Source organism: Leucopleurus acutus (assembly GCF_964270905.1).
Source record: "Leucopleurus acutus genome assembly, chromosome: 11".
NCBI lineage: Eukaryota > Metazoa > Chordata > Mammalia > Artiodactyla > Delphinidae > Leucopleurus > Leucopleurus acutus.
Window position 1 is genome coordinate 42057553 of NC_139152.1, and position 25531 is coordinate 42083083.

Sequence of the window (25531 nt, forward strand, 5' to 3'; positions counted from 1 at the left end):
GAAGTGTATAAATGTACACACAAACAGATACAGGAAAAAATTAAAATAAATAGTATACAATGCAATGCAATGTGACATACTTTTATAATAAAAAACACAATAATTATTTTTTAAATAGCTTCAAAAATTAGTGCTAATTTGTGATCCAAGGGTTATCTCCACAGCCTTGATCTTCCCCTATACTTTCTTTTGCTCTACAGATTGTCTCTCTTCCCTAATGATTACTTCTTTTATGGGAGAAAAATTTGAGCCTAATAATGAACTACATGACAGAAGAAAATTTTAAAACTCTCAAATTCTATATAATATTTTAAATTGCCTATAAGTAGACTGCATAATCCATAGTTTGGTAACGGATTTTTCTTTCAAAAAAGATCTTTTTCTTCTTCTTTTTTTTTATTTTGGCCTTAGCTGCAACATTCAAATTCAGTAATCAAATTTAGTAATTAACTTATCTCAGGGCTCTAGTTATCTATTTTTTCTACAATTTCTACCTAGTTTTATTCTTAACTGTTACATTTTGAATATTTAAGCTACTTTTTTTTTTTTTTTTTTGCCGCACTGCATGGGCTGTGGGATTCTAGTTCCCGATCAGGGATTGAACCCGTGCCCCTGCAGTGGAAGCACAGAGTCCCAGCCACTGGACCGCCAGAGACTTCCCTAAGCAACCTTAATTAAATACTTTCAGAAGTAGGATGAACATAGAGCCTAAATAAATTCAAAAACGAACATTACAACCAAACAATATACTCACACATTTCACAACCTAACTATTTCAAATTTCAATATGACCTATGTAGAATATGTGTTAAACGCTGGAACTATAAGACAACTTTCTTTAACTGGAGTAGGCGTCTATACCAACTTTCAATTATCTCTGATGGTAAAACACAGTAAGACTAAATGCATCCCATAGGTAATTCCCAAACTTCATTTTAGCTCTCATCTTCACCTTCTTCCCCCAATTATCAAAGATTCATAATAATTAGGTGTTGGGATCATTCTTAATAAGTAACCAAACAGATTTTACTGTTTGCACAACTGTGTTTCAATTCCCAACGACCACTCTGATCAGGAAGTGAAATAACTTTAAGAGAAGCAGTAAGAGGGAGAAGGGAAAAACACAGAAAATTCATTCCCTGAATCACTAAAAACTGACCATAAATGCTGTTTCCTAATAGTGGGGAAAAGGGAATTCCCTGGAGGTCCAGAGGTTAGGGCTCTGCACTCTCACTGCCGAGGGCCGTAAGGGCAATGAAAAACTAAATCCCATAAGCCTTGTGGCGTGGCCCAAAAAAATGAAATAAAATAAAATAAATAAATAATAGGGGGAAAAAAGGCTACATAAAACTCTTTCAGTCTCTTTTGAAGATAACCCAAACCTCAGTTAATATATAAGTCCATCAAAGACTGACCAAATAGAAGGTCTTATTGATTTGGAAAGATTTTGTTTATGGAGACATAACGAAAGAATACATATTTAGGACAAACACAAGCCAATTTCCCAGACTTACCCTTCCCCAAGAGAAAAACTGTTATGGGAACTGTTGAAGCCAGGTGATGGGGAATTATTGACATATGTGATCTCGGGCCATGGAGAACACTAAAAACAAAGGACAACTTAGACACAGAAAGTACATTTGACTCTTTCTGTGTCAAAATTCCACAAAGATGTACTACTGTTACTCAAATGGCACATCTTTTTTTTTTTTTTTAATTTTATTGGAGTATAGTTGATTTACAATGTTGTATTAGTTTCAGGTATACAAAAGTGAATCAGCTATACATATACATATATCCACTCTTTTTAAGATTCTTTTCCCATATAGGCCATTACAGAATACTGAGTAGAGTTCCCTGTGCTATACAGTATGTCCTTATTAGTTATCTATTTTTTATACAGTAGTGTGTATATGTTAATCCCAGTCTCCCAACTTATCCTTCCCCCAGCTTACCCCCTGGTAACCATAAGTTTGTTTTCTACATTTGTAACTCTATTTCTGTTTTGTAGATAAGTTCATTTGTCGAATAGCACATCTTGATTAGTAAATCTTAATTCCTCAGAGGCCCTCACAACTAAGAGGACAAGTAAGTTTTGACCAGACTGGAAGTGATGTTTCTTTTTTTTTTCAATTGAAATATAATTGACATGAACATTGTATTAGTTTTAGGTATACAACATAATGATATATGTATACAGTTGACCCTTGAACAACGCAGGTATTAGGAGCACCGTCTCCCCCTCCACAGTCAAAAATCCGGGTATAACTTGACAGTCAGCCCTTTGTATCTGCATCCTTGGATTCAACGAACTGCAAACCATGTAGTACGGTAGTACATATTTAGTGGGAAAAAAAATCTATGTATAAATGAACCCATGCAGTTCAAACCTGTGTTGTTCAAGGGTCAAATGTATATTGCAAAATAATTGTATTTTTCTTTTAAGAGTAAAAAGTACTGATTGAAATTGTCACCAAAAGAAATCCTTTTACCTCTGTGAGTATAGTTGTCTCATAGGAAGGTTGATATTTCTCCTTCTCATGAGGCGTTCGTTTCTCCATTTTCTCCCTATCTGTTTTTTGTTTTCTGTCTGCACCTTTGGGCTAAAATGAGAAATATTTTGTTTCAAACTCACATACTCACCCTTCGACTCAACAATATTACTTCTACGAACTTAAAATAGTCACATGTGAAACAAAAAGGTATGTACAATGAGGTAAAGACAAGATCCATCATTACATCTAAGTCTGAAAATAGGATATTTAAATGTGTGATGGAGTTGAAAAAGAATGAGCGATCTATAGCTACAGACGTGGAAACATCTCTAAAGCACATAGTTAACTGAAAAAAACAAGCTTCAAAACAATTCATAAGGGCTTCCCTGGTGGCGCAGTGGTTGAGAATCTGCCTGCCAATGCAGGGGACACGGGTTCGAGCCCTGGTCTGGGAAGATCCCACATGCCGCGGAGCAACTAGGCCCGTGAGCCACAACTACTGAGCCTGCGCGTCTGGAGCTTGTGCTCCACAACAAGAGAGGCCGCGATAGTGAGAGGCCCGCGCACCGCGATGAAGAGTGGCCTCCGCTTGCCACAACTAGAGAAAGCCCTCGCACAGAAACGAAGACCCAACACAGCCAAAAATAAATAAATAAAATAAAAATAGATCTCCTTAAAGTGGAAAGAATCACCCTATGAATAATGTTATCGTGAATATCATGCTAACAATTGAATAATTATTCCAATAAAAATATTAAAAAAAAAAAAAACAATTCATAAAATCCCATTTATGTTTCAAAGAAAAGAAAATATGTGTATATCTAGGTACCTGTGTATATAAGAGCACAGAAGGGAACTAGAAAGATACATATGAAATTATTGACAGTGGTCACCTCTGGGGAGAGGTTGGGGAGTCAGGGTAAGAGTGGTAAAGGGGGACTTCAGTGTCATGCTCTGAATACTGCTGTATTAATGAATCTTTCGCAATGAGAAGGTATTTATCCATATGATCCCTTTTCCAAGTTCCCCTTCTCCCATGACCATCCCTATTTAAATTTCTTTACCGGGCATATCAGTAATTATTTCAATAACTCTAATTTAGGCTGAGCTTTCACAGTTTTTGAAGATGGGACAAGCTGACGTTCTCACTCGGTGACTAATGTTGCAAATGAAGGACGAGGGAGAAAGTTCCAAGGGCCAGCACAGCGCCCAGGAGTACCTTGAAGACTTTGATCTGGCAGCTGGCTGAGTGTAAGTGCTCAGTATATTCCCCGTTCTCATTCTCCTTGAAGGTATCGATTTGTACTCGAAATGGCACTCCCTTCTCTCCACCATGTTTCCTCATAGTGAACTCTGTGCTAATACAATGCACCTGAAAAGAATACAACATCCAGCCAGGTTTCAGTACTGTTAGCTAGCCAAACCAGTCAGCAACATTTTTGGGGCAACTACTAACAGCAAAACCTTTAAACACCTACAAAAAAACTTTTCCTCTCTTTTTGATCATGAAGAATTCACACTCTCATGAGGAAATGAGGAAAACTTAAACGATTTACAAATGCAAACAAAGTAAATGTACAGATCTAATGTTAACAAAAAGCTACTGTGAGGCATTCATTAATCGTTTCAGAAAAGACAGAGCTAACATAAAAGAGAAATGGTTTCTGTTAGTAAAACTTTCCTGAACATTAAGGTAGATTTTAGAAAGCACAGGCACCATCCATGCTGGGAACACTGTAAATATGAAAGCTCACAAGCAATAGGAAGAAAAAGGTTTGCTAGGCTACTGCATAAAGTCCAAGATCTTGGTAATCTTAATAGTGGAATCTTGGTTGACCAAATACTAGCTCGGGTAAGTTATTTTCTCTAAGCCTCAAGGACTATTCTTACAACACAGGATTATTTTTGAAAGTCTTAAGTAAAATCATGTATAAAAAGTATTTACTTAACACAGTGACTACCTGATGAGAAGTGCTCAAACTATTGGTTATCATACAAATAAACTCTAACAAATAAGACTTTTCAAGCAATCTACCCAAAGGACATAATCAGATATGCAAATCAAATTCTAAGTATAAAGATGTTCAAAATAACTTCTTGGATAATAGTGAAAAATTAGAACATTCTCAAAGCTAAATAATTGTTAGGTAAGTACAGCCAAAGAATAAAATATTATGCAACCACTAGCAAGTATTTTTGAGAGAAACAAATAAATAAATTGGGGAAATTAGAAAAGCAATTCAGAAACTCCTCATTGCTTTCAGGCACATGTTGAGTAAGTCTGCACTTGTTGAGAGATTCAACCCTGTAAAGATTTCAAATTCAACATGTTTTATCCTTTAAGAACCAAACTGGTAGTAAGAGATCCTCTTCAAAACTGGAGCCCTATCTGCAGTGTCTTACCTGAATGAACACAGATGTCCTCTTTGCAGGGTCCCACAGGAACTCCACTGTATTTAGTTGGTTTGGATTAGCCCTAGGATCGATTATACCCACAGACATTGGGATATCTGAGAAACAAATGGTTATCATTGAACAATTCTGAGTGCTACTGGGTTTAAATAAGAAAGCACCGATTCTTGTATTATTGGTCCCTAATTACCAAAATTTTTGTGTATCATACCTTAAACCTTTTTTTGCCAATAAAAAGAGTTTGATTTGACCTAAAATTGACCTAAATACTTTCCTTTTGAGTATCTTTTTTCCATTTAAAAAAGTTTTTACAATAAGACAATTTAAAAGTAGTTTCCTTTTAATGTGCCAAAATTCTATTTAAAGATAGATTTAGTCTACACACTGGCTCTAGTGTCATGAAAAATTTAATCTACAATCTGCTTCACTTACAGTTTTAAGGTTAGTATTACTGCTAGAAGTAAACTAAGAGGATTGTCATGGAAGGATAAAGCAGAGTGTCTGAATAAAGGCAGAAAGTGTTGTTATCACAAATGTAAGTGGGGAAAATTTAACGTAACAATTGATGCTGACTTATGAAGTCATCAAAGAATCCTATAACAGAGTGACACATCTTATTCTCAGGAGGGAAGAAAAATGAATGGGCTTTGGAACTTTGCTTTCCATTCCATATGGCATATATTTAAATATCATTCCCTGACTTCTATTAATATTCAAACTGGGGGATAAGGCCAGGCTGATATTTATTATCATAACTATGCTATAAGTTTTCTACTGTTTTAGTATCAATGATTCAAACAAGAAAGCATTAAGTGGGTTCCACTCCACAGCATTAGCTATGTTGGATTTATCCTAAAGCCAGTTTATCAAATATATATCAAGATATCTGTAGGAGAACCAGTGTTTTCTCAGATAAAAATAGTAGTACTTAGATTTGTTTAACAACTATGCTTACCAATAGGAGACGACAACCAATAAGAGATCAAAGACACAGATGCCAGAATTAAAAGTACATTCATGAAGAGAGGCTGCATGTATGTCTGTAAAGATCCTTCCCTTTAGGATTTAAGAAAAAAAAATTCTTTTTTGTTTCATTCACTAGTTTGCTGTATTTTTTAGATTCCACATATAAGTGATATCATACAGCATTTGTATTTCCCTATCTGACTTATTTCACTTAGCATAATGACATCCATGTCGCTGCAAATGGTAAAATTTCGTTCTTTTTTATGGCTAATATTCCATTGTGTGTATATGTGTGTATAAATACATATATGTATGTAAGTGTGTGTGTATGTGTATATATGTATCTCACATCTTTTTTATACATTTATCTGTTGATGGACACTTAGGTTGCTTCCATATCTTGGCAACTGAAATTAAGCTGCTATGAACACTGGGGTGCATGTATCTTTTTTGTTGCGGTACGCGGGCCTCTCACTGTTGTGGCCTCTCCTGTTGCAGAGCACAGGCTCCGGACGCACAGGCTCAGCGGCCACGGCTCACAGGCCCAGCCACTCCGCGGCATGTGGGATCTTCCTGGACTGGGGCACGAACCCGTACCCCCTGCATCAGCAGGCGGACTCTCAACCACTGCGCCACCAGGGAAGCCCCTGCATGTATCTTTTTGAATTGTTTTTGTTTCTTTTGGATACATACCCAGGAGTGGAATTGCTGGGTCATATGGTAGTTCTATTTTTAGTTTTTTGAGAAACCTCCATACTGTTTTCCATAGTGGCCGTACCAACTTACATTCCCACAACAGTGCACAAGGGTTCCCAAAAAGAAAGAAGTTGTGGCACATGCTACTATATGTATGAATCTTGAGGATTATGGTAACTGAAATAACCCAATCACAAAAAAGACAAACACTGAATGATTTCACTTATCTGAGGCACCTACAGTAGTCACATTGATACAGACAAAAAGTAGAATGGTGGTTACCAGGGACTGAGGGGCGGAGGGAATGGGAAGTTATTGTTTCATGGGTACAGAGTTTCAGTTTTGCAAGATGAAAAAAGTTCTAGAGATGGATGGTAGTGACGGTTGCACAACAATGTGAATGTACTTAATGCAACTGAAATGTACACTTAAAAATGATTAAAATGGTAAATTTTATGTTATGTATATTTTACCACAACTAAATTTAAAAAACAAAAACTCACCCTCAAGTTATGGATGCAACTGTTACAGAACTGAAGTGTCTACACTTTCAACTTCAGTTTTGGAATCATTATATCAGTAATTTCTTATGCTTAATCAATAACCACTTCTAGGTTCATGTTAATTGAGCCCCTGAAGCATTTTGAATCAAAGTAAACATCAAGGAAAGAAAACCAATTCTCAGACCATAGTTATAGGCATTTCCTGGGCAATAGATTCTCTTAACTTACCTATGTCAAGAATTCTATCTCCAGGTCGGTTCCACCTCCAGCCCTCCAGCTGCTGATGTTCAGTGTATTGTAGTCGTCTGTCATGGAACACGACACGGAATATACTCTAAAAGGAAGCAACAAAATCAAATGTTAACAGGATCCCTTAAAAATCAGTGCTGACAAAGGAAAACTAGCAGGAGTCACCCCCAGTTGGTTTCCAGACACAACTTAAAATTATTTTTCTTGAGACCTGTTTTACTCCCAAACCCATACCATACTGTATTTCAAGGCAAACTTTATAATTGCTCAAATATAATCTATATTATAGTTAACTAGTACCATATTTAAAACTTGGCTTAAACATCAGCCCTGATTGGTAACTAGGCATAAAGGACTCCACTGGAAGCATTTCTACATGCCTCTACTGTTACCGTGTAACATCTGGCTCAGCTCTTCAGATACATATGAAAATCTCACCAAGTCCCCTGCCTGCTAACCCACCATACAACCTGTAAACATTGAGGGTAGGTAGGGGCTGTTTCCATCAACTTTCCTTTTGTGGAAGTGCCTATTAATATCCCTCTCATCATCTTCTACAGCAGCTGACCAAACTCCTCTGTCTCAATTATACTGTGAATTCATTACTGTCAGTCCAGATTAAGAAAACTGCTATTCATCAACAGTAGCTTCTGGTTTCTTTGCTACTAGACCACGTATCCAAAGAGACACTGGAACTTCTCTAAAGATCTCAAAGAGGTTACTTTATTCCACCCAAAAAGAACTTCAATGAGCCATGAGACTCTCCTGACATGGAGTGCTAAGCTTTCGTTTCTGCAGCTCTGAAAAATCCATGTGAATAGGTGGGCTCACTCTGACCCCAAAGAAGTAACACAACAGTTTACCACTCTGCTAGCAAACTGTAGCAGGTAAGAGATACCACCAAGCCCTTTATGAAAGAAAAAATATTAATCCAAAAAGGGTCAGTAAAAGGATATTATGGAGAGGAATGATTTACTTGTTTTCTTTTACCTTCACCAACTTGCCATTAATTTCTGGAAGTTCTCCAAGTTTCCTATTGTCTAGCATTCGGATTTCATAAGACTGGCCTAGAACAAAAAGTAACTACATATTATATTCATCATAAATTAACTTCCCAAGATTCAGAAAGAATGAAATTCAGTTGGTTGAATATACAAGAGTATATAACATTATTAGTATTAGTAACAACCATAATCCTTTACTTTATGCTAGGCACAGTGCTAAGTGTTTTCATAAATTATATCATTTAATTGATACAATTCTCTAAGGTATTATCAATTCCAGTTTCACATATGAGGAAACTGAAACATAGAATTTAATCAACTTGTCCAAGGCCACACAACTGGTAAATAATAGAGCTGGATACAGTAATACTTCTCAGACAGTGACCACTGGGGATGTCCAGGGAACATGGATTAGAAAGAGGGAGACTGGAACTAAAAATGGACAGGTAGACAAAAGAAACCAGTAATATATATCAAATACGACACTGAGGCTTTGACTTTAACAGGTCACACTAGAAAGATGTACTTTTTACATATAAGTGTACCTAATTAAATATCATGAATCCAGCAGGTCTGCAATAATACTAATGAATAACACTATATCTAACCTTGATTGAGATATGTCAGGGTTTCATCATGGAGTTTCACTGCTGGAGAGGTGGCAGCACAAAGCACGTATTGAAAAGGGAGGATTTTATTCTCATTATCTGGAGGCAAACTTGACTCTTCTTGCTTAAAAATGGGCAATGCTAGGACATCACTGAAATAAAACAAACAAATGACTTACTTTAACATCTGACAATGGTGTAAGAGCCGATTTATTAATGAAACCATTTAACTGCAATTCGCTTTGGAAAACCATAAACATGACACACCTTGGAGAAGTTTCTTCCTAACCATTCAGTTCAGATTACCTGCTGTAATATACCTCTGACCACAACAATGTGGGCAATGACAGACATTCACTACTAAAACCACTTAAGTGTCCAAAGAGAGTGTTTCTAGGAATCATAGACAGGGACTCCTAAAAGGGCTCTGAAAATTGTATGCAGAGTTCCCAAATGTCAATTTAGGACACTCAGTAATGTATTTGTTCCCAGAAAGGTACCAACTGCAGAATCTTTATAACCACATCAGCTCATCTACTCTAAGGATTAAAACAATAACCAAAATTCCAAGAAACCACATGAAAAGCACAAATCAATGACCAGTATATATTTCAAGGTCAGTTTACATTCTGTGGAATACAACTAATATTGATATATCCCTACCAGCTATCTCCTCCAAGAAAAAGCTTCTTATACTTCTCAGTTTATCTAAACTTGCAAACCAAAGAGACACATCCAATGAATTCTAATATGTTGCTCATTCTTATGTGCTAAAGAGTACTGGACCAAGTTTGAAATCCTAGCTTTCAGTCTCTAGAATCTTTGGGCAAATCTTGGACAAGCTCTCTTGAGTCTTCATTCCTTCATCTATAAAATGTGAACCACATTTCCTGCAAAGAGTAAATATATGAGAAAATATTCCAAAAACAATAAGGGGCTAAAATGGATGGAAAAGATTAGAAATAATTTCCCCTCAGGGAGAGATATACCATGTTCTTGGACTGGAAGAATCAATATTGTGAAAATGACTATACTACCCAAAGCAATCTACAGATTCAATGCCATCCCTATCAAACTACCAATGGGATTTTTCACAGAACTAGGACAAAAAATTTCACAATTTGTACGGAAACACAAAAGACCCCGAATAGCCAAAGCAATCTTGAGAAAGAAAAATGGAGCTGGAGAAATCAGGCTCCCTGACTTCAGACTATACTACAAAGCTACAGTAATCAAGACAGTATGGTACTGGCACAAACACAGAAATATAGATCAATGGAACAGGATAGAAAGCCCAGAGATAAACCCACACACATGTGGTCACCTTACTATTATTTTTTTTTTGCAGTACGTGGGCCTCTCACTGCTGTGGCCTCTCCCGTTGTGGAGCACAGGCTCCAGATGCGCAGGCTCAGCGGCCATGGCTCACGGACCCAGCCGCTCCGCAGCATGTGGGATCTTCCCGGAATGGGGCACGAACCCGTGTCACCTGCATCGGCAGACGGACTATCAACCACTGCGCCACCAGAGAAGCCCTGGTCACCTTATTTTTGATAAAGGAGGCAAGAATATACAATGGAGAAAAGACAGCCTCTTCAATAAGTGGTGCTGGGAAAACTGGACACCTACATGTAAAAGAATGAAATTAGAACACTCCCTAACACCATACACAAAAATAAACTCAAAATGGATTAAAGGCCTAAATGTAAGGCCAGACACTATCAAACTCTTAGAGGAAAACATAGGCAGAACACTCTATGACAGAAATCACAGCAAGATCCTTTTTGACCCACCTTCTAGAGAAATGGAAATAAAAACAGAAACAACAAATGTGACCTAATGAAACTTAAAAGCTTTTGCACAGCAAAGGAAACCATAAACAAGATGAAAAGACAACCCTCAGAATGGGAGAAGATATTTGCAAATGAAGCAACTGACAAAGGATTAATCTCCCAAATTTACAAGCAGCTCATGCAGCTCAATATCAAAAAACCAAACAACCCAATCCAAAAATGAGCAGAAGACCTGAACAGACATTTCTCCAAAGAAGATATACAGATAGCCACTAAACACATGAAAGAATGCTCAACATCACTAATTAGAGAAATGCAAATCAAAACTACAATAAGGTATCACCTCACACCAGTCAGAATGGCCATCATCAAAAAATCTACAAACAGTAAATGCTGGAGAGGGTGTGAAGAAAAGGGAACCCTCTTGCACTGTTGGTGGGAAGGTAAACTGATACAGCCACTATGGAGAACAGTATGGAGGTTCCTTTAAAAACTAAAAATAGAACTACCGTATGACCCAGCAGTCCCACTGCTGGGCATATACCCTGAGAAAACCATAATTCAAAAAGCGTCATGTACCACAATGTTCACTGCAGCTCTATTTACAGTGGCCAGGACGTGGAAGCAACCTAAGTGTCCATCGACAGATGAATGGATAAATAAGATGTGGCATGTATATACAATGGAATATTACTCAGCCATAAAAAGAAACAAAATTGAGATTTGTAGTGAGGTGGATGGACCTAGAGTCTATCATACAGAGTTAAGTAATTCAGAAAGAGAAAAACAAATACCGTATGCTAACACATATATATGGAATCGAAAAAAAAAAAAAGGTTATGAAGAACCTAGGGGCAGGACAGGAATAAAGACGCAGATGTAGAGAATGGACTTGAGGACACGGGGAGGAGGAAGGGTAAGCTGGAACGAAGTGAGAGAGTGGCATGGACTTATATATACTACCAAATGTAAAATAGATAGCTAGTGGGAAGCAGCTGCATAGCACAGGGAGATCAGCTCGGTGCTTTGTGACCACCTAGAGGGGTAGGATAGGGAGGGTGGGAGGGAGACGCAAGAGGGAGGAGATATGGGGATATATGTATATGTATAACTGATTCACTTTGTTATACAGCAGAAACTAACACACCATTGTAAAGCAATTATATTGCAATAAAGATGTTAAAAAAATTTTTTTTTCCCCTCAGAAGTCCTAGCCATGGTTAGTGAGAAAGAATATTCTGGGCCTTGGAGACCAACTGTTGTGATCAGCATTCAGTCCAGATCAAACTTTAAAAGGATCTTAAGAGCTGTACCAAATTAAAGAGTATTTCAAATTATCTCAAGACATGCCATGAAATTCTCAAAATAAAATGTATTTTAATTTAAAAAATATGTACATATACTCACTAGAACAGTGAAAATGAAAAAGAATGACAACCCAAATATTGGCAAGGCTGTAGACTAACTAGGACTCTCATACTTTGCCAGTAGGAATGTAAAATGATACAACCACTTTAGAAAAAGGTTAGGCAGTCTCTTACAAGAGTAAACATGCATCTGCCCGTTGATCCAGCAATTCTACTCGTATGTATTTATCCAAGAAAAATGAAACTATAAGACCAACCACAGACTTATACATGAATGTCCACAGCATAAAAGCAAAAACTGGAAAGAATCCAAATGTTCATAATTAAGAAAATGGATTACAAACTATGGTATACTCATACAATGGAATACTACTCAGCAAAACAAGGAATGCAACAAAATGGATGAAGCTCACAGACATGATACTGAACAAAAGAAGCCAGAAAAAAAGAATATATCATGCATGATCCCATTTATATGATGTTCTAAAACAGGCAAAATTAAAGAGAACAGTGGCTTGCTAGCAGGGCGGGGACTGACTTGGAAGGTATACAGGGAACTTCCAGGGGAGAGAAAAGTGTTCTATATTATGTTTAGATGTGTGTGGGTTACACGGTCGTAACTGTACAGCTGAAATTTGTGCATTTCAATCCATATAAATTTTACCTAAAAGAAAAAAATAAATTATTGACTGGAGGATGGGAAATGGTATAAATGATAAAAGAGTAGTAACATAATTTTTAAAGCTGGGGGATAGGTACAAGAGGGTTCATTACACTGTTTTGTTTATATATGTTTGAAATTTTCTACAATGAAGTTTTTTTTTTTAAATAGAAAAAATATGTATAGGCCACAGAGTACTTCCAGGTATAAAAGAAAGGCAACAGATACATAACATAAAAAAACCAATTGAGATTCTAAAGGGTTAGAGGTCAGGGATCCAGTGATTCCTGTCAACATTCCCCACATTCAAAATGAAATACACTCAAACCTTTACCTGTAATTTAAATATTATGCTTATACTGTAAAACAAAGAGATCAAAATCAATTTTACTATCTACAGATGGAAAGGCATTCCTTATATGCACCTATATCCCTCAGCAGTCTACGTTATCCCCAAACATTAGATTATAAGGTTATTACATTCAGGCAAAAACAACAATTAATAGAAAAGTGACTGCAATCATATGAATCATATATATAAGATTATAAATTCTTACTGGAATATAAAACAAGCAGCAAATGTTCTCATTATTGACCTAAGAATACACATAGGTACAATAAAAATTTAATGGCATGAATGTTAAAAAAAAAAAAAAGGGAGGGCTAGAAAAAAAGAAATTTCTCTTTCTGCTGATGTCTAAATAGCAAAGACATGTTATGAGTTGAATCCAGTCAGCAGAGATATAAACCAGTGTTTATGAAACACAGGTTTCTTGTTGCTAAAAAGTATTTCAGAGGCAAGAAAAACAAAGGGTGCTTTTCCTCTTCCTTAGGCCTGAAGGTGTGTGTGTTTTGCTTACAGGGGTGGGGTTAAGAGTGGAGAAGGTGGGGAATCCTTTCTGTCCATATTATTTTGTCAGGCGAAACATACTATTGTTCCCTTGAGATTATACAAAACTGTAGAAGCACTGGGGTTTCTAAAAAAGTACTGTCCCAGTTCTTCCTCTTCTCAAAATCAGGAAGCTACCACTGTTCCCACAGCAAACAGTATAGAAAATAAAGCAAAACACTACAAAATTAAGAAACATGAGATTAGTCTTTAGGAGACTTTGTTGCCTTATCATCCTCAAATGCATCATAGCTGATAATTCCTTGAAAGATTAGTGGCTATTACCAGGAATCAAGGCAAACTGGATTTTGCAACATAGCAACAGCTGAAACATTATGAATGTAGGGGTTTTTTTTCTTCTCAAGTATCAGTGCCTAGTAAGGTTAATATATAACAACAGTTCCTAATCTTCTCAATATAATATGGCATTACACCTAACCCCTCACGACTAAGCAAAGGACTGTCACTTGAGGCTGGAATTCTAAAACTGATTCTAAAAGTTACCCCTAAAATTACCTCAAAACAGCACAGCCAACCGAAATACACAAAACTGTGTTATCTCATGAGAGATTTTAAAATCTAAAATGCTCAAATATATTTGAATTACTCATGTTCCCACCACACTGTGTTGCTTTCACTCCGCTGCAGGAGCAAGAATACCACTCAGTTCCACATTCCCAGAGGTGGAGGCTAAAGGTCACTGGCAAACCCAGCTCTAGGCCCCTGTTTACACCAAAACTATAACAAACAAATTCAGCGAGAAACAATTTTAGAAATACAGAAGGCTGCTCCTTCTCAGACATAAATTGAGCACAGATTTGGAAAACCAACTCTAGTGGACTCTAAGTAGTTGCTACCAATGTATAATTCAGCATTTTATTATATCCTTTGATTGCCTCATATACTTATTCATTCCAATGAAACATGAGCTATTTAAAGGGAGTAACTTCTCTTTTGTGTGTTTAGTAAATACGTGTTGACATGATTTATATTTTTATTTGTTTCTCCAGAATATTCAGCCCTAATACATTTTTTTTAAATAACTTTATTTATTTATTTTTGGCTGCATTGGGTCTTCATTGCTGCACACAGGCTTTCTCTAGTTGCAGTGAGCGGGGGCTGCTCTTTGCTGCATGCGTGGACTTCTCATTGCAGTGGCTTCTCGTTGCGGAGCATGGGCTCTAGGCACACGGGCTCAGTAGTTGTGGCTCACAGGCTCTAGAGCGCAGGTTCAGTAGTTGTGGTGCACGGGCTTAGCTGCTCCACAGCATGTGGAATCTTCCCGGACCAGGGCTCAAAACCGTGCCCCCTGCATTGGCAGGCAGATTCCCAACCACTGCACCACCAGGGAAGTCCAGCCCTAATACATTTTGATCATTTTCGAATTTTCAACATCTCACAGTATCTCTGATCAAATATAAGGATATAGAAATCTCACCTGTTAAAGATAAGTATATGTTAAAAATGTGCACTGCTAAGCAGAAATCCACACCTGAGAGTAGAGGCCTAGCAGAAAGCATTTGAGTGGAAGTAACTGAGGAACAGAAACAATATCAGGTATGATCTTTCCTGTACGTAACTGGGATTCCATGAAGAGCTGCTTCAGGGTCCTCTGAGGTATAAGTTACCCTGTGACATAAGACAGCCTCTTAATGGTCTCTACTAATGCACAGCTATGGTTTAACCTTCTCCCCCAGGCTTACCATCTCTTGAAACCCTCTTCTAGAGAGCCTGGAGTAAAGAGAGGGTGAGGTTTGATGAACTTTAACCTTGAGTAAGAGGCAAACAGACAGATGTCCACAGCACCTAAGGAAATTAGAAACTAACCTGGGACAATAAGATGCCATGAACTTCTGGGCTTCCCTGATAGCGCAGTGGTTAAGAATCCGTCTGCCAATGCCGGGGACACGGGTTTGAGACCTGGTCTGGGAAGATCCCACGTGCCACGGAGTAACTAAACCCGTGTGCCATGAGCCTGTGCTCTAGAGCCTGCAAGCCACAGCTACTGAAGCCTGCACACCTAGAGCCCGTGCTCTACAGCAAAGCCACAGCAATGAGAAGCCCTCGCACCACAATGAAGAGTAGCCCCTGCTCTCTGCAACTAGAGAAAGCCCACGCGCAGCAACAAAGACCCAATTCAGCCAAAAATAAATAAATAAATTTATTTTTTTAAAAAAGTGCCATGAACTTCTAACTTCCCTATTTATAACACTTATTTAGACTCCATCATTATGAAAATAAAACATGAAATAAAACATGTCAATATCCCTATGTTAGTTACAGAATGAAAAGGCAAGAACTGAAAAGACTACACCCTACACTGGGGTCAGCTTCAAAAGAAAAAAATATCCAGTAAATAACTGGTCATAACACTTTTAAAGAGGAGACGACAGCAGACTGATTTCCTTGGATTTGTGGGAAGGATGGAAGGGCAGATCAGGGAGGACACCTGGCCAGGAGAGATAGCCCTGCAAGTTTTAACATGAAGCCAGTGAGATGCCCTAACTACCGAGTAATGGTGAAATTAACTGACTTTCTTGGTAGGAGCCCTCTGTCACAAAGTGGTAGAAGATTTTTGCTACCTGAACATCTGGTGAAAAATCTCAACTAGAAAGCAGCATATATAGTAAAAAATTTGCCTTGCTAATTGTTCTATCACCCAGATGGCAGAATAAGTAGAATTATAATTCTGATCCTAAGTTTGACCAATCAACTTAGGTTCAGAAAGAGAAACTGATCAGAAAAGAGGAAGTGGTGAGAGCCTCAAAAGAAAGCAACCAAACCAGGCAGGCTGGAAGAAGAAGGAACACAGTGAGAGCAGGCTTCAAACAGTGAAGAAGACAGGACTCAAGCTCAAGGTCTGAGATGGGAAAAAGTTCTCACAAATGAAATCTGCCAATCCCACATTATCTGAGATAGAGGGAGAAAAGAAGGGAGGTATCTCAAGAGACTGGATGGAAAGGTCACCAATCAACTCAGACTTAGAAGGACATGCACAAGAAAACTAAATATATAAAAGGAAAGAAACCATTTTTTAGAAAGTGGCAACAATATATATAAGAAGCAAGCTTGAGCTGAAGCCCAGAATGTGCTGAGGCTTGCAAAACAGAGAAGGCACAGGTGCACCCTTTGATGTAAATGGCATATTACTAATTAATATAAAGCAGAGACAGAAGAACATCTCAATTCCTGTTCTTTCTTCTATCTTTTCTGTAAAGAAAAACTATCTTGAGAATAGAAAAAGACCACCAAATATGGGATTAATAGATCATGATATATAAGACTATCAAACAGTACCTGGAATGAAATTATATACCTGGATGAAATTATATATCAGGAGAATCAAAGAATGTGCAGATGAGATCCATTGGTGACACTCTGTGTGTAAACTCAGACAAATCTCATGATTCTGATAATGCCAAATATCATATTAGCTTTTTATGTCTGTAGTAGCAATTTTCAAAATGAAAAAAGAGTATATTCTTCCTACCTTATACCAGAGCGATCTGATATGAAGTCCAAGGCAAGACTGCAGAAAAGGTTATTCAAAGAATAGTTTATGAGTTATTTAGGCAGGGCACCAAGAATCACTGGAAGCCATAACCAAACTATCTCATTTTCCTTTTTGAATATGGTTTGACCAGGGAATGCTATAAGCATAAATATATCTAGATTTCAGCAATGTATAAACCAGTCTCTCTCGATATCCTTGTTGAAGGTGAAAAATATGAATTCTATAACGTAAGTGGCTTTAAGATAACTACACAACTGCACCTAGAGTGCAGGTAAGTCTAGAAGAAGGTTTAGTGATACGCCACAGGACCCCAGAGAAACCTGTCCTCTGCAACATGTTTTAGAAATAAATGACTTCGATGAGGACACTAAAGAGGACGATGATCAAATATGCAAATGACAGGAATCTGGGACGGGAAAGCAATTTCATATATGATAGGATCAACTTTTAAAGTAATTCTAATTGGCTGGAATAGGAGTCTAAATCTAACAGGATAAAATGTAATAAGGATAAATATAAAGTCATGCACTTGGTACTAACAACAGCAACAACAAAATGGCCCAATATATGTGAGAAAGACCAGGACTTAAAAAAAAAAAATTATTTGTGAGACAAGCAATGTAACATGGCTGCCAAAAATGCTGATACCAGGTTTCATCAAAAGTGAAGTCTGAGGGGCTTTCCTGGTGGCGCAGTGGTTAAGAATCCGCCTGCCAACGCAGGGGACACAGGTTCGAGCCCTGCTCCGGGAAGATGCCACATGCCGCGGAGCAACTAAGCCCGTGCATCACGACTATGAGTCTGCGTTCTAGAGCCTGTGAGCCACAATTACTGAGCCCGCATGACACAACTACTGAAGACCATGCATCTAGAGCCCGTGCTCCACAAGAGAAGCCACCGCAATGAAAAGCCCACGCACCGCAACAAAGAGTAGTCCCCACTCACCACAACTAGAGAGAAGCCCATGCACAGCAACAAAGCCCAATGTAGCCAAACATAAATTAATTAATTAATTTAAATAAAAAAGTTATAGGGCTTCCCTGGTGGGTGGCGCAGTGGTTGAGAGTCCGCCTGCCGATGCAGGGGACACGGGTTCGTGCCCAAGTCCGGGAAGATCCCACATGCCGCGGAGCGGCTAGGCCTGTGAGCCATGGCCGCTGAGCCTGCGCGTCCGGAGCCTGTGCTCCGCAACAGGAGAGGCCACAAAAAAAGAAAGTTATAGATAAGATCCCCTTACAGAGCACAGAGCATCACTGTCATCTAAATTTCTATCTCTGCACAGCAACAAATCTTACTAAATTATTCTACAAACACCTAGTGTTTTCCTACATTCCAGTTCATTGTCCTTACAGTATTACTCATACTTGAGGAAGCATAAATGAATTATTTAAAAATAGTAAAGATTACGTAACTCAACAGGGCCTACTACGTTTATGGTAGGTGCTTTATACAACTCTACCCTGAGTAGCTTAACTCTACTCCCCTGGAACTTCAAACTTCAACTTCAAACCTGGAAAAGGGACTGTTCGGTATGACCTCCAAACACAAGGAAGCAGTAGATAAAAACAACACATCTGGATTTTATGCTGATGATGTCCTTGAAAGAGATATTGGTCATCTGACAGTCTTTCTTTATGAATACTGTTTCTGGAACTTTTTCCCAGAACTCAATACTGGGCTTAATGTTCTTTAAACACTTTAAGAAATGCTTCTAGGTATAAACCATTCTACAGCAGTTAGGAGACCAGAAATTTGAATTGTTGTCATTTATTATGTACATCTCAAAGTTTACCCAAAACTGAAGCTCATTTCTTTTTTCCCTCCAAGTCTTTGTTGTTGTTGTTGTTGTTTTAAATATTTATTTATTTGGCTGCACTGGGTCTTGGTTGCGGCACACGGGATCTTTTTAGTTGCAGCACGCGGGATCTGTAGTTGCAGAATGTGGGATCTAGTTCCCTGACCAGGGATCGAACCCGGGCCCCCTGCATTGGGAGTGTGGAGTCTTAGCAACTGGACCACCAGGGAAGTCCCCCTCCAAGTTCTTGAATCTCCCTCATTTCTACCATGCTGAATTATTTGCCAATTACCACTTATTTCCTTCTATAAGCAATGTTTTTTATTTTCCTTTGACTTAGAAAGTCACTAAAAACTTCTCATTTCAAATCTGTCTAGAAGCCTTACTTACTTTGGAAGCTGAAAAGTATCTGACCAATATCAGATACAAGTTTACTTCCAGAGAGCTTGTGAGATATTAAAAGTTTAGTCAAAGCAACCTGAATCAGCAAAGCCCGCCCTCAGGAGATTTGCCAGATATAGGCCTGCTTTCTGTTTTTTTCCAACATTACAGGATTAGCTCCTACAGCCTACAAATCTCATTAAAACACTGCTAATTGAAAACATCACCTGTGGCATCATTAGTACCAGGCTCTTTCATTAAATTTCTGAAATCACCGACTCTTCCCATTTAGGTGATGGATGACAACCATGGGTTCTATATTCCAGGGAATCTGGCAGTTCTGATATAAAAAAAATAGAGCTCCCATTTCAGTATTCAAAGATCTGATATCCAGCATCATATTATGACCTATCTGGGAAAACAACAATAGTTTTTTGTTTTTGTTTTCCTGTGACTAAGGGAAACCACGCTTAGCCCCTTATATTGCCGAACCTCAAAGCTTCTTTTCAGGTCCAAAACGTCTACCAGTTCTTTTGTTTTTGTTTGTGTTTTTGTCTTTGTTTTGCAGTTAAGCTTCCCTCCCTCTTCACTAGCAAGAATCACTCACCACCTTTGAGGTTCTTCTGCCTTGCTCATTCCATCCCCGCTACCAAGCCCAGCTAGCTAGCTTCAAAGCTGGACAATCTCCCTAGTCCCCCATTCCTCCCTGCAGTGAAAGACAAACACAGACATTTTTCTGTTTGTTAACGCTTTAACCACTAATGACTTTGGGGGAAATCCTTAAAAGTATCAGAATACCAGTCCCATGAAGTGGTAAAAAGACTTTAGCTATCCCTCTCCCCTTTATGCTCACAGTGGCAGGGCTTATGAAAATTTCTCCTCCTTCAGACCACATCTTTGAGGAAGGTCCTTTCTTCTAAAATGGCCAACATATTCCCTGGAGATGATGCAGTCAAAGCAGATCTGTTATTTGCTCCCTTCCTCTTGTAGACAGAAGGCAGATAGGTAGGTAGGTAGATAGATGAATAAACAGATGATAGAGAATTAATTTGCATTTCTAAGGATATGCAGAGCAAAAGACACCCAGTTCACTAAGCTTCAACCCTTCTCAGGAATGATAACTAGCTTTTTATCATTACCCTCCAATCTACAGCCAGAGTAACCTTTAAAAATGTAAATCTAAAATGTCACTACTCTGTTTACAATGCTTCAGTGGCTTCCCAATGAAATCGTGATGAAGCACTAGCTCCTCAACACAGCACTCAAGGCCCTTCCAAACGACCCAGGTTACTTGTTCAGTCTCATCTCTCATTATACTCCCCACCTCTCTTTTCCCTCTTTAAAAGTTTCAGCTGACAAACTGTAGCTCTCTTCCCTTGCTCCCCTCCACTCCCACTCAACTACTACCATTGATTTTTTACATGTAAACTAGCACTTAATCCACACAATAACACTGTGGGGTAGGAGCAACTGTCTCCCCTCCTTATTTGCCAGTTGAAGAAACTGAGGATCAAGTAATTTGAGATGTTAAATAATTTGCCCATGGTTAAACGGCTAGTAAATAGCAAATATAAATCCACATTTATTTATCCATTCACTCAATATTTTGTGTGCACTTATGGGCCTGGCACTGTTTTAGGCAGAGAGGAAACAGTAAACAAATTTTATCCAAGTTTTATCCTTCTTTATTATCACTCAATGCCTGGCATAAAGCAGCACCTGTTCAAAACATTCCTGAGGAAAAAATGTGATCAAGAGCTCCTGTTCAACGCTCCGAAGATATTTCTAAAGGCGATGCACGCTAATACTCCGCACATGGCTATCTGTGCAATTCATACTAACAGAACGATAGTGTCAATTAACTGATTTCACAAAAAGGGCTCAAAGCTTTTGCAATGGTTGATTCCTCTGTCCAGAAGCTGAACTTCCAGAATTCTGCCTGCCTGGTTCGTTTTCATCCTTCAGGTCTCTGCTATACTGTCAGGTCTACACAGAGACATTCCTGGTCACTCTACCTAAAGCAGATTGTACGCATTTTCATCAGGGCACTTTTTTCTGAAATTTCCTTGTCTATATATCCGTCTATCTATCTATCTACCTACCTATCTATTTACTACTCCTCCCTCCATAAGAATGCAAACTCCAAAGAGTGCAAGGACCTCATCTGTCTTCTCATCCTAGTGTTAACAAAGCCTGGCCGTAGTAGGTACTCAATAAATACTGTTTAAATGATTACAACAATAGTAATAATAGGAATAGTAATAATCCCATTAGAAAATCCAGGTCGTTATAATTAGGCTACTCAGCAATGACTGGGTTATACCTGTGGATGAATAGTCCAGAAAATGCTGCTATCATTTATTATCAAATCTCTAGTGAGCACTTGGCTGTCTACCACCCCTGTGAAGAGCTTCTGAGTATTTGCATGTTACTTACAACTGCCTCCCCACATACAATTTTACTAATTAAATCTTTCATACGATATTTCTAAGCATCTTTCACTACCAAACCTACAAGCCTTGAAAGCATCTTTTCTTTTGCTCCTGATACAATGAACGCAAAATTCCTCCTCCTAGGAAAGGCTAATCCTTACCCACAGACTTACAATCCATGCATTCTCAATTCCCAAGAACTTTATTCCCTTGTTTGTCTCCATGCATGTACCATCAATCTCCCTTTATTGGATTATACCCATTAGCATATATTCACGTTTGAGTATCTCCTATCTTTAACAAAAAAAAATCTTCTCACATCTCCCTTCAACTACTACTACTACACTTTCATAACTAAAATTATCTATATGTATTGAGTGTCCATTTCCTCATCTCTGATTCATATCTCAAACCATGACAGGCTTTCACTCCCCATGGAAAGTGCTTGTCTTGGTCACCAATGACCTCCATGTAGCCGAACTAAAAGTCACTTCTCTGGGCTCATCTTACTTCGACTCTCAGCAGCATTCAACATAGCTATAACTGGGACTTCCCCGGTGGTCCAGTGGGTAAGATTCCGAGCTCCCAAAGCAGGGGGCCCAGATTCGATCCCTGGTCGCATGCCGCAACTAAGAAGTCCGCATGCCACAACTAAAGATCCCGCATGCCACGACGAAGATCCTGCGTGCCCAACTAAGACCCGGTGCAGCCTAAATAAATATTAAAAAACAAAAACAAAAACCATAGCTGTAACTCCTACACTGGCTATTCTCCTCTCTGGCCTCCTGAATATCCTCTCCTAATTTTCTTCCTGCCTCACCAGCAATGCCTCCTCAACTCCCTTGTGGCAACCCCTCTTCCTCCATAAAACCTCAGGACTTGATTTGGGCTCTTCTCTTTCTACACTCCCGGATGATCTCATTAATTCCGATACACTTAAATAATACCTTATTCTGATGACTCCCAAACATATCTACTAGGTCCAGACTTCTATTTTGAACTCCAAATTCCATTTTTAAATATCTATCTAACATTGCCTCTTTGATGTCTCTCAAGGATATCAAATGGGCCAGGTCCAAAAGAGAACTCTCAATCTTCCTCCAAACCTGCTCAGCCTACCTCCCCTCCCCCTAGTCCTCCCACCCTTGTACTGGATGCCAAACGATTCATCAGCATGCTCAAACTAGAACCCTTGAAGGAATCCTAGATTGATACTTTCCCCTTATCTCATGCCCATTAACAAGTCCTATGAATTTTTATCTGAAAAATGTATCTTGAACTCATCTTCCTTTCAGTAAAGTATAGGAATTAAGAGTGTAGGCACTGGAGTTAGACTACTAGAATTTAAATCACAGCAATAATAACAGCTAGCATTTATTGAGCATTTACTCTTTGCCTAACACTGTCCTGTTTTAAAATACGTATATTAACTCATTTAATTTTCATAAGAACCTCATGAGGTGGGTACTATTATTATTATTTCTATTTTAAATTAAAGCAACAGAGGTTAAAGAACTTGTCTAATCCTGATAGAACCAGAACTCATATTCCTAAATCTAGCTCCAGATCTCACTATGCTAGGTTGCCTCTTGGAAAAAGGAGACAAAAGATAGGGGGAGACCAGTTTAAAGCTAAGGCAACAGTCTGGGTAAGAAACAATGAGAATCTGAATGAGTAATGAAAGTAGGGACAAATTTATGAAATATTCAGGTAAGTCTTAAATAGAGAGTTATATCATGTTCAAGGACTGAAAGACTGAATATTATAAAGATGTCAATTTTTCCCAAACTGATCTGTAGATTCTATCCCACTCAATATCCCAACAGATTCAACTTGACAAGTTGATTCTAAAATTTTATCAATTAACAAAACCAAGAATAGCCAAGATACTCCTTAAGAAGAAAAAACATAAGAAATTTACCCTGTCAGATATCAAATATTATTTCGAAGTTTTTAGTAATTAAGACAGAATGGTATTGACTCAGATAGACAAATTAAACTATTTCACGAATACAGAACCCATAAACTGACCCCACATATACAAAAATTTGATTTATGACACAGCTGATATCACTGGTCAGTGAAAAAAGGACTGACTTTTTAATTAACAATGTTGGAAAAACTGGGTATCTATATGGGGAAACATGAAACTGGATCCTTAACAATACCCAATACAAAATTCAAGTAAAAAAAACAATCCTGGGGGCTTCCCTGGTGGTGCAGTGGTTAAGAGTCCGCCTGCCAATGCAGGGGACACGGGTTTGAGCCCTGGTCCAGGAAGATTCCACATGCCACGGAGCAACTAAGCCCGTGCGCCACAACTACTGAGCCTGGGCTCTAGAGCCCACAAGCCACAGCTACTGAAGCCTGCACCTAGAGCCCGTGCTCTGCAACAAGAGAAGCCACTCAATGAGAGGCCCGCGCACCGCAATGAAGAGTAGCCCCCGCTTCCCGCAACTAGAGAAAAGCCCCTGCGCAGCAACAAAGTCCCAACACAGCCAAAAAAAAAAACAATTCTGGGAGTTCCCTAGAGGTCCAGTGGTTAGGACTTGGCTCTTTCACTGCCATGCCCCGGACTCAATCCCTGGTTGGGGAAATAAGATCCCACAAGCTGCATGGTGCACTCAAAACAAAAACAAAAACAAAAACAAAAAAACTAAGTGGATTAAAGATTTAAGTGTGAAAAGCAAAACTGTAAAACTTTTAGAAGACAATATAAAAGAATAATTCTGGGGGCTTCCCTGGTGGCGCAGTGGTTGAGAGTCCGCCTGCCGATGCAGGGGACGCGGGTTCGTGCCCCGGTCTGGGAAGATCCCACATGCCGCGGAGCGGCTGGGCCCGTGAGCCATGGCTGCTGAGCCTGTGCGTCCGGAGCTTGTGCTCCGCAACGGGACAGGCCACAACAGTGAGAGGCCCGCGTACCGCAAAAAAAAAAAAAAAAAAAAGAAGAATTCTATGGCCTTAGAGTAGGCAAGAATTTCTTAGACATTAATGTCATATACCATAAAAGAGAAGATTGATAAATTATAATACACTAAATTAATAACTTTGGAACCAGTGACACATAAAATGAAATGATAAGCCATAAACCGAAAGATACCAGCTATACACATAAATGATAAAAGATGAGGATCCAAAATATATTTTAAATTCCTATAAATTAATATACAAAAGACCAACCCCTCTGCTCCCCACAAATAAAAACTTGAATATTTACTTCTCAGGAGACAACATAAATAACATAACATATGAAAAGGTGCTCAGACTCACAGGAAATCAGGAGAATACAAATTAAAACCACAATAAAATCCACACCCACTAGATTGACAAAAATTAAAATTCTGACTAAATAAAGTATTGGCTAGGATACAGAACAACCAAAACACTTAAAGTATACCAGGAAAAACAATTTAGTATTATTTTTTAAGAAGATGCACAAACTTCATAATCCAGCAATTCCATTATTCCTACAATCCCTCTGCCTGGAATAGATTCTCTAACTTTGCATGACCAAATCTTACTCTTGAGATACCATCTTCAGAAGGTAGAAGTAGTATTTCTATGTTCTGAACTCCTATAGCATTTTATAAGTGTTTCTAGCATACCAATTTCTAGCCGGCATCATACATATTTATATTCAAGTCTTATCTTCTCTACCAAATTGTAAGCAAACAGAGAACAAGAACCTGCTTGATTTGTCTTTTAATCACCATAGCACTAGACACAGCACCTGCATAAGGGAGCATATGATAAAGACTCAAAGCTA

General features: G+C 38.5%; 1 protein-coding gene across 3 annotated transcripts in view; it reads right to left on the reverse strand.

Moving 5' to 3' along the window:
• The window catches only part of TFCP2 (transcription factor CP2), a 50161-nt gene that overhangs the window by 8171 nt on the left and 16459 nt on the right, over positions 1-25531 (reverse strand). For all 3 annotated transcript variants that reach the window (XM_082850573.1, XM_082850572.1, XM_082850571.1), the window contains exons 2-8: positions 8934-9085; positions 8312-8388; positions 7301-7406; positions 4899-5005; positions 3715-3867; positions 2493-2603; positions 1515-1603 (exon numbers count right to left, since the gene is read on the reverse strand). In XM_082850573.1, coding sequence (XP_082706699.1) covers positions 1515-1603; positions 2493-2603; positions 3715-3867; positions 4899-5005; positions 7301-7406; positions 8312-8388; positions 8934-9085 — 795 coding nt within the window. The remainder of the gene's footprint in view (positions 1-1514; positions 1604-2492; positions 2604-3714; positions 3868-4898; positions 5006-7300; positions 7407-8311; positions 8389-8933; positions 9086-25531) is intronic.